The sequence below is a fragment of the Lolium rigidum genome, chromosome 1 (assembly GCF_022539505.1).
Source record: "Lolium rigidum isolate FL_2022 chromosome 1, APGP_CSIRO_Lrig_0.1, whole genome shotgun sequence".
Classification (NCBI taxonomy): Eukaryota; Viridiplantae; Streptophyta; class Magnoliopsida; order Poales; family Poaceae; genus Lolium; species Lolium rigidum.
Window position 1 is genome coordinate 217,315,908 of NC_061508.1, and position 10,550 is coordinate 217,326,457.

Here is a 10,550-nt window from a genome sequence, read left to right on the forward strand (position 1 = left end):
TATTTTGTGTGGCATGACAAGTTCGTCCATTAATAGATTAGATATATTTCGGTCGCTTGTTTTCATTTGCAAATAACGTAAATTAACACACAATTCTCTCTATCAGACATGGGAATGTTGGTCTGTAACATTTCAGCTCACAAAGCAGTTCAGTAGTTCACTTACCTTCTTTCCTGCACTACTCACCTCGCACATGAACGTGCTACTGTTGTTAATGGTTGGGGTGGAATCATTTTATCTAAGATTGAGATGTGCTTCGTGTGTTCATATGGCACAGGACATATGCACATAAATCATAGAGGTGTAGAAAATGTCACTGTCTATCTTGGCATGTACTCTCATTCCCCATGAAGCTATGGTAATTGGAACTTTATGTTTCTTAGCATAGCAATGGCGATACACTAAAACATATTTTTTGACAACATGTGGGATATTTTCTGAATAAAAGGTATTCAGGTACAAAATCAAAGTAGATGATATAGCGCCCAATGAGAATTGTTGGTTTCGCTCATGTGACTAGTGCATCTAGAACCTAACCTATTGAAGATGATGATTGTACGGTTGCACGAATGAGAATTGTACCAACCGGAATGCTAGCCCTAGGTATTATGTTTACATGCTAAATGGTTTGCTGTTTGTTGTTTATGATTTGTCCTTTTCATCTGTGGCTCATCTGTATAAGGTACAAGCTTGCTATTTAAGGCGGCCGATGAGTGGTTCATATGGTTTGATCAGTTGATATTGAAAAAGGACTTAATTGGAAAACTAGCTAACGTGGTCTTGAACGGGTTCTTGGTCACCTGGTAATTAATCATTTTATTAGCCATCCCGCCCTCGCCTGCGTTAATCTTGTTTCTATCATTCAACAAGGTAGGCACCAGAGAAGGGACACCCATCTACTGTGTGTTAGTTTAAGCACACAACTGACTTCTTCCAACTTCGGCATCACATCAGGAACAAAAAATAAAGCACCATGCTCTCCTCACATAATTAGCTTGGTTCTTAATTTGATGTACACAACATGCCTACTATTCCAATGTTCGAAATTCTGCAAGATCCTATAGATATATAGTATCTGATAGTTAGTACTTGCACGGCTAGACTGACATTTACCTACAAAGGTGACTAAGAGATGACACTCAGTACAACTGACAAAAGTATCGCATTCCCTTCAATGTTTAACATCGTCTTAAACAGCAAAGTTTGATTGCTAATACGGCTATTTGCTTTTTGAGGAAGTCTGATACGGGCTTTTGACACCACGGGAGCTCGACGGTGGCACCTCAGATATATCTTACCTTACATTTAGGTGAAACTACTTGACTCTTTATATGGAGAGGATCTAGATGTTGTGTATTGTTCTTAATATATGCACTAATTTGTCTTCATGGTACATCTAACCCTTCTTCTCTTCAACATTAAATGAAGGTATGATGCCTAAGCTCTAATTATTTTGTAATTTATTTTTTAAATATTTATTCAGGAGTGCATTATGCAGTCCAATTTGATTCACCATACTTTAGAACCGATATAGTATGCACTACCAGGGAAATATGGCTAGGATGGTGTTATGTTATGCACATTCTTGTGCATAAAACACACCTAGGAAGTATGCCTAGATGGTGATATGCTAAACACAATCTTATGCATAACACGTATCTGTTTTTTGTTCACATTTCCATCTCTTTCTTCTTTATTGGCGCACATATTTTTAGCCATGGATTTTTTGGTTTAGAATTGGTTGATTGGTTCATGAATACTGGCAAATGTCAGCAGGCAGAGGGTAGATCTACTTGCATTGAGCTAATTTTTCTGCACACCATTAGTTAGTGAATTTGGTCGTACTGATTATCTATATTACCTTTGATGTGACACATATAATTATACTAATTGCTGATTTATTGGGTAGGGTTTTAGTATGTTGAAGGTGTGGCATGATCAACTGAACATATATATCACCAAGATTTTCTTATTGTGAGCCTGGGAAAAGTGAAATCTATTTCTGACTCCATACCTAGAATTTGTTGCAGACAACCCTAAGACATATAAGCCGTCAATTCAATTGATGATCATGTTTCATGGCAAGCCTGCACCCACTTCCGCATAGAATAGAATCACATTGTATATATTTGCATTAGACACCAATGCACATTATCTTTCAAATGCTAGAACCGTAGATTACTGTGAAATTTTGGTTATTTTAGAATTGTGATTGGGACATATATTAATTGTGAAGAAATAAATGTCTTATATTTTCTTATTTATACTTCAGTAGTAGATTTTACAATGTGATATTTAAGGGAAAACTATGCTCCTTTTGTTAGTTGTTTCTACTAACTACATCCCCTCTGTCTCATGATATAAGATATTATTAGCCTATTGGTTGTGGGAATGGTGTTTTGGCACATGGGAGCATATGCTCTCTTTATTTTGAAATGCATGTTACATATATTTTGAAATTTCAAAAAATTGAAACGAAAAATTTGAACGTACATCTTCACGTGCTACACGCTCACAAAGTTGTTTCATAAAAATCCGACTTGTCGTGTGACGTGTGTAAAAAAGACAAAATTCAATGCTGAAAATAAGCCTTTTCAGGAGATAAATTTTCTCTTTTTTACACAGACCACAAAACATATTGGTTCCTGACGAAACTTGACGAACTTACGTATACTGTGGAGACGTACATGTAGAATTTTTTGTCAAAATTTTTCGACATTTCGAAATATAACTTTTTGATAGAGGGAGCATATGCACCCGGGAGCCGAATTGTATTTCCGATTGGTTGTAATATCTTATATTATGAGATGGAGGAAGTATAAGACGCGTCGGGCCTCTTGTGCTGCACGTAGCTATAAAAATCAGCGAGCCAACAACAAACCTATGTTTGTACATACCCACAAAGGAATGGTCACACCACAAGAATTAGATAGTCACGCCAGAAGAATTAGACGTTGGTAGCGGAGGACGGCGCGGCAAGACGCGCTGGGTCCATCTAGTATAGATCAATTCATTGCACTAAAGCCTAGCAAGCTAGTGACTTCATTATATATATTGAGCATAATAGCCAAGTGACCAAATCACTTCTCCGGCTCCGGCTCCACGGATGGGTATGAACAATGATCCCGTCAGAATCTCTTGGGTCGTGGAACTCACCATCAGATCAGAAGGCATCGTCCCGTTGTTTGTAGTGGAAGAAGATCTCCCTCTATAAGCCATCCATGTAGAAATATAACTTAGCCCTGACTCCATCCCGTAGGGTTCTATCATCTCCTTCCAACTACGTCCGTGAAAATAGGTTCGATTCGCCTCTGGTGACTTCAACAACAAAGATCATGTCCGATGTCGGCAGTGTGTTCTGTTGGATGATGATTTCAGACGTTCCTAAATGGTTAATGTTTATATATATATATATATATATATATATATATATATATATATATATATATATATATATATATGCTTCATGAAGTCACGTCGTGCGCTACATAGGATACCCTAAACACAATTACGGAAGAAACAATAATTAGATCAAATATATAAGTCAATGCAACTATATATGAACAAACTAACTAAAATTAGACTAAAACATACCGACATAGTTTTATAATCCTCTTTGGAAAATATATAAAACTTTTTATCTTGCACCTATATTGTCCATAGTTCGCGCACCGCTGCCAATAAGCCATTTGATGCATATATAACCGTTGGGTTATGTTAACAATTATAGCATACAAATCTATTGGACATAAAATAAACTTCACATAAGGCCTCATATTTATATTGGATGCAGAAACCACAAGGACGGGTTTAGCGAGCCAAGTACAATGCACAAGATTTGTATTTGTGCATATGATAATGCTCGCTGACACCACCCCATGATAACTGCAAAAAAACCTAATCATCGACCATATGACAAAATATTAGAGATTTAAAATAAACTTCAAATAAGGCCTCGTATTTATATTGGACCCAGAAACCACAGGGATGGGGTTAGCGAGCCAAGTACGGTGCATTTTATGCATATGACAAGGCTCGCTGACCGCAGCCCACTTCCAAAAAAACTAATCATCGGCCATATGACAAATACTACGAATTTAAAATAAAATTCAAATAAGGCCTCATATTTATCAAAAACCGCAAAATGGAGTGAGCGAACCAAGTACGATATGCACAAGATTTGTATTGTATTTGTGTATATGACAAGGTTCACTCACAACACCCCGTGATTACTGCCGAAATTTTTTAATCATCGGCCATTACAAATATAGCATACAAAGTATACATATAGCTAGCATACAAATGACTCAAATAAATCTATATAGATTGCAAACAAATCTAAATAGGTTGCAAACAAATCTATAAATCTATATAAATAGCAAACAATTCTATATATATTGCAAAAAATCTACATAGCTCAAATATAAATAAATGCAATGAAGTATCAAACAACTTACCGACCGGTCGGGGAAGGCGGCGGTGCGGGAGGTCGGCGGCGGCCTGGGCGTGGGCGGTCGGTGGCGATGCGGGCGGGGAAGGCGGCGGCTCGGGGGGTTATTCGGATAGAATGAGGAAAAAAAGAGGAGGAGGCTATTAATACACGGTGCAGAGTTAGTAGTCGCGTGCCAAAAGATGGGGCACGCTGCGGGTAAGTTAGTAGCCGTGTGCAAGCGCAGGGTGCGCTACGGGTATTATTGGCCACGTGCCGCACCTAGAGCACGAAAACGAGCTCCTCGAAGATCTCTTATAAGTGCTAGCTAACGAGCTATAAGCATAAGACATATTCGAGAAGCTTGCCACAGAAGCTTCCCACGATCAATAAACGAAAATCTTCGCAAAAATTTATGTTTTGAGAGTGTGACAGGTACATACATATATAGCATTAAAGTTGGTGCGTTTACACTCTGCTTATCGTCTTATACAGTGCAGTCATTGGCACATCGTGCGCACTCACAAAAAAAAGACGATAATACTTTTGTTAGGTAGGCAACGTATATCAGTGGCGTGCTAGATTTGCGCACACTGCCACTAACTGCGTACATGTCGCTGCTGGAATTTTCTTGTCATTTGCACATGTCATCCCCACGTACTAGTCACGTGCCGGAGCGCGTAAACTGCCATTACTGGCTTGCTAGTCACGTGCCTTTTTTTCACACGCTGCTAAAAATAGCTGCTGCATGTCCTGTTCGTTGCCTGCTGCCATTAGTCGTGCCATATAGTTTTTTTTCCTACTAGTGAACTCATCTTTATTCTGCGCCACAATATCAATGTGGTGAACCGACGCTCTTCAGGTCAACTGTAACAGCTGAGGATCAGAAAATGCCAATGCCTCCGCTCATACCATCGCTATCTACAGCAAATACTCATGCTAAGCCAAAGGTGCTAGCCAACTTTGGTTTTCCCCTGATCTTTGTCGGCGTCACAAAGAGCAAGGAAGGATCTAGTTGCTTCAGAAAAGGCGTGAAGCTCACGAACTGCCTCAGGGTTACACCTCGAACCAGTAGCGGATTCAAAATTTCCATCAAGCCTGGATGTACTGTAAGTACGACCAAATATTCATCATTTTTTCTTTAAAATAGACTGCGCTGCTAGCCGGAAGCCTGGGCGCATACCCAGACTTAGGAACAGTTGGATCCGCCTATGCCTCCGACAGTTCAAGCTTATTCAACTCATTGGTCCCTACGCGACTGCCCGACACCGATGGAGTTTGACAATATTATACCGTTCTTTTAGTCAGGAGTAAGACCTCCTCTCTTCGTGCCAATGTCAGCCTGGACATCCCTCTTTGTTCCTGGGTTCTTGCAGTTTTATAATCATACAGAGCCAAGCTTCTGTCCTTTTTGTATCCCTTTTTTTTGCGAATGGGTATTGTATTAATTAAACACCTGGATTACAATCCTCAATACAGAGTTTAGGTATATCTTGAGGCCCCGAATTTAGCCAAACAGCAGTTCTAGCTTCCGAGTGACCTATAGCGGCGAGAGCATGGCTAATAAAGTTCGGCCCCCGCCTAATATGCTCTACCTTAAACTCTACACCGTCATGCATGAGGTGCTTTATCTCCTTCAGCAAGAATGTAACGAACGATCTCCAGTTTCAGACTTGATTCGGGAGACACCTTCTAAACAGTTCATCTCGATAATACATGGCAGAGTCATTAGGTATCAGCAAGCGGAGAAAATAATAGCACTGCCATCGTCCATGCCTGCGCTTCCCGCCCTTGAATCAGCATGAAATGGTCCGTCCACATTCAGCTTCACCCAACCTTCAGGCGCGCGGCAGCGTCCATCGCTTCACATGCTCTAGATGGGCTTCTTTCTTCTTAGACTGTTGCTGCATAGGATCATCTGGAGCTTTCCCCTTGATGCAGTCTGCTTGCGGGTAATACTTGATCGTAGCTATCGATTCCGCATAGCTGCATAAGAATCATCATGAAGCTTCAACTGGTGGTGCAGGTTTGGAATGCACCACTTCATTGCGCACGTGCCAGATCCTCACTTTGATTCGGCAATCTGGTCAGATGCCATCCTTGGATTGATGCTGATTTCATGGTTTATTTTTTTGATCGTGAACAGCAGGCGCTCTGCTTTTGCATTATATTAGAAGGAAATCCATTACAGAATGGTGACACTAGTGTGCCAAGAATAAAAAGAATTCAGTGACTACACTGCACCAAAGGTGTTAATCTACATGACTGGTTTTGCCAGACTCAGCAGTTCAATGTCAGCACGAACCAAGGCCGCCACTCCAGTGGCCGTTGCCTCCTAGCTCTGGAAAGTCCTCCATCCCCTCTCTTTCCAAATATGCTAGATAAAATAAACTGCAAGGGAAATCTCTTGCATTCTCTGAGATTTTCTGCAACTTTGTCTTGAACGTTCCCACCAAGAGTAGACATTAGTGGCATCATTCACCCGCTGAACCATAAGAGGGAACGCACCTTGAAACTAAGACCAAACTTCACGGGCAAATGGGCAATGCAAAACTAGATGAGCAGCAGTTTCCAAATGTTGATCACACAGACTGCATTTGTCATTATGAGGCCAGCCTCTCTCGCTTAAACGATCAGCAGTCCAAATTCTGTTTTGCAAGAAAAGCCAGAAGAAGAACTTCACTTTTCCTTCGGCTCTGATCGACAATACATGATTGAGCTCCAGCACTTTCACTCTAGCACAGAATTGGATGGCATAAACAGAGCTGGCCGAGTATGATCCGTCAGTTGTGAGGTTCCAGGAGATAGAATCTCTGGCGTCTGATAGGTTGACAAGCTGAATTTTGGACCACAGCTCAATAAACCGATCCATCTGCTCCTCAGTGTTAATCCTCTGCAAATCCCTCATCCAGCAGACATTAGATAAGGCATCCTTTACCGGCAAATGCTTCCTTGTAGCCAACTTGAAGAGAAGCGGTGCCATATCCGCTGGAGCCTCCAGACTTTGCCCAGGTTGTTGTTGCCAGCGATATTGCTGTGCATGTTGAGTAATGGAAAAGTTTTTCCAGTTCAAAAAAAAAAGGAGCAACTTATCAGCCCAGAACTTCGCGATTTCTCCATTACCAAGAGTGATTGAGGTGCAAGCTGCGAATAAAGCCTTGTCAATTTGGACACATGGCGTTGGCGTTCCCTTCCATGGCCGGTCTTGAATGTCCCAGCTGAACCATTCCCATCTCAGTCTCAAGGACTTGCTGAATGCCTGAAGATCTTCATCAGGTTCCAGGGAAAGTTTCTTCGCAGCCTGTCAAACTTCTTCGTCATCCACTTCTCATCAGGGAAAATCGTAAGGAAGTGGTTGTGGCCGTAACCACGCTATTGATAAGGGCAAATCTCCCTCTTCTGTTCAACATTCTGCCTTTCCATCCTTTTAACCTTCCAACAGTTCTATCGAAGAGGGGCTAGACATCAATTCGCCAGGTTTTCTCAGCCCAAGGGTCAGCCCAAAATATCTACAAGGTAACAGGATTTTGGTTCCCCCAAAATCCTGAAGAATATCATCCAATTCCATGTCGGCACAAGCAATGGGATAGGCCACACATTTTTGAAAACTTGTTCTCAGGCCAGATGCATCTCCAAACAACAGCAAGATTTGGTGAACAGCAGTAATGTCAGCCTTGCTTGGATTGAGAAACAATGCTGCATCATCGCATAGAAACTAGCCCTCATTCTAGCAGCTCTTAGACGCAAAGGAGTGATCACATGTTGTATTGTCGCCTTCTCTAACAGTCTCTGCAGGGGTTCCATTGCTAGGATGAATAACATTGGGGGGAGGGGGTCCCCCTGACTCAGCCCACAGCGGTGGAAGAAAGGTCTGCCCGGGCATCCATTCAACAAAACTCTAGAAGAAAAGGCAAGGAATGCAATTATGTCTCACCATTTCTGCCCAAACCCCATATGCTTCAAGGCTTGCAGATGGTAGCCCCAATTGAGCGAGTCATAAGCTTTAGCTATATCAAGTTTGAGAAAGAGCATATGCGACTCTTAATAACAACTGTACAAGCCATCCATCACATTCACGCATAACAAAAACTTCCAATCACACTAATCAGGATCCAAAATGAAAGTCTGAGCACCACAACCTGGCTAAAAAACTACCTTCAGTCCAATCAAAGTGAAGAAATTCAGACGATCAGGAATACGACTAAATATTACAGAAAATATCACAGATGCCTGAAGTGCAACACTTTGGATGGACAATGATTTCAGTCTACAGTTACATTCAGATGTCAAGTCCACTACAATATCAACATGATCCAGAACTCCAAAATCGAGCTGCGCAGGTCGCTTGCTCAAGCACTATATCATGTTTTGGGCTTCAGATGAATTTGCGCAGCAAGGAGCGTCAACAATACATGGTGTGGTGGCACCAAGCGATAGACCTGAGCACTCTTTTGTTTCAGTAAAGTGGGTAAATGCCTGCAAAACTGGCATAATAATGATTTGGGTTAATTTAAACACCAATCTGCTGATAAGCACAGATAAGCATGGATTTATATACCTCATGAAGATGAAGACGCTGACTTGGGCTGAGTGGCCTGCTGTTTTGGTTTCCTGCTGGCAGGGGGGCCATCTCTTCGCCTCTCATACCGTCTGCTTTCATACTTTGAAGTCCTCCGCTCCTTTGGTTGGTAAGTTGGGTATGTGCATGGAATGATCTCACCATTTATGTATTTATCGCCTGGAGGATGAACAGAGAGTAAACATGTTAGTGATAATGACGCGAGAAGCATATAAATGTGCAGCTGCAGATAACTGTGTCACACCGACCTCCATAGTCTTTGTTTTTGACATCAATGTAGGAATCAGGGAGCACCCACAGGACACCAGGTAAACCTACATGCAGCGTAAGAAAGAATTTAACAAGGAAAATCCACACGAAGATGCATAAATGGCTATGCACTAAAACAACGCGTAAATCAAGGATTACCCTTGAACTTCTCTGATGTTTCTTCGTCGACAGTGCACTGAAACCCAGTGTAAGTGGTTGTGCTGAAGGCATACATGTTCTTCTTGGCTTCCTCCATGCTGCAATTGTAACCAATTACACAGTTTAGGCCTTTTTTTTGCATACATCCTTTTGAATACCAATGCAACTTATGAAACTAAAGAAGGAAAATTCAATCCTACATCTCAGATGCAGGCAACTTCTGTTTTCCACATATGTGGAGTAACGACCGAACAAGGTTTCAAGTACCTAATCAATATCCATCTGACTATTTCATATGTCTACAATCCAAATATTTACAATGTGGACTACCGTGTATGTCTACAAGCCCAACCCGATGCAGTGTTTGCGCTGTAAAAGAAATGCAGCATTCCAATACCTACCAATTCAGGCGACAATTTCCACTTGCAGAGACCACGAAATTAACATTTGCACCTCGACTATTGAAATTACTCTCGCCAGACATACAGCCAAAGAATCACCGGTCGAAGAGGAACCGCGGTTTTACCTGCCGAGGACGGTGGCGAGGGTGTTGAGGTAGGTGTCGATCATCTGCTCGCGCGTGGGCGCGGGGTCCTTGGGGAACTCCATGACGATCAGCCAGTGGTTGTAGTCGCACCCGGGGAGCAGTATCGTCTCCCTCTGGTCACTACCGGGCGCCGCTCTGGCAGCCGTTGGCCTCGGCCGTGTCCGGAGGCCCCCCGCCGGCGCGAGGGCGATGGCCGAGAAGGTCGCGGCGGCGGCTGCGGCGCGGGGGAGATGCGCGGCTGAGAAGGAGGATGCGGAGGTCTTGGCGGGGAAGGCGAAGGCCCTGGCCGCGAGGCGCCCAGCGGCGGCGGCGGTCGGGAGGGAAGCCATTGGAGCGAGCGAGCGTGCGTCTGCGGGGGAGTGAGGTTTTGCGAGTTGGGGATAAGGTGGGAGAGAGAGCTACATAAGAAAAGATATTTCATGACGAGGGTTTTAGGCTGTATTGATGGGCCGGGACCGGGATGGCTGCTACCCGGACCATTTGTTCATCAGCCTTATTTCTCTTCATTTTGTGGGCTGATGACCTGAGGTAAAATGAACTAAGTACACATACGCCTTGTTGTCAAAAAAGTTTTGCACCATTTATGC

The 10,550-nt window shown here is 42.6% G+C and overlaps 1 protein-coding gene across 2 annotated transcripts; it reads right to left on the reverse strand.

Annotated features, from left to right (window-relative positions):
• Positions 1–8,625: 8,625 nt before the first annotated feature.
• Positions 8,626–10,307, reverse strand: LOC124690079 (multiple organellar RNA editing factor 9, chloroplastic-like). 2 transcript variants are annotated; one of them, XM_047223525.1, is made up of 5 exons: positions 9,943–10,307; positions 9,417–9,514; positions 9,257–9,322; positions 8,988–9,167; positions 8,626–8,905 (listed from the first exon to the last, which is right to left on the reverse strand). In XM_047223525.1, exons 1-4 carry the CDS (start codon positions 10,290–10,292, stop codon positions 8,989–8,991), a joined length of 693 nt encoding a protein of 230 aa, XP_047079481.1. In that variant the 5' UTR covers positions 10,293–10,307; the 3' UTR covers positions 8,626–8,905; position 8,988. The 2 variants fall into 2 exon arrangements, with proteins under 2 accessions (XP_047079481.1, XP_047079473.1); XM_047223517.1 differs by having other exon boundaries at positions 8,626–8,913.
• Between the last annotated feature and the right edge of the window lie 243 nt (positions 10,308–10,550).

Coding starts and splice junctions, on each gene's coding strand:
- LOC124690079 (XM_047223525.1), bottom strand. CDS start 10,292: ATGGCTTCCCTCCCGACCGCCGCCGCCGCTGGGCGCCTCGCGGCCAGG. Junction 9,323..9,416: donor AACATCAGAGAAGTTCAAGG/GTAATCCTTGAT, acceptor CGCTGCATGTAG/GTTTACCTGGTGTCCTGTGG. Junction 9,168..9,256: donor CAAAAACAAAGACTATGGAG/GTCGGTGTGACA, acceptor TTCATCCTCCAG/GCGATAAATACATAAATGGT.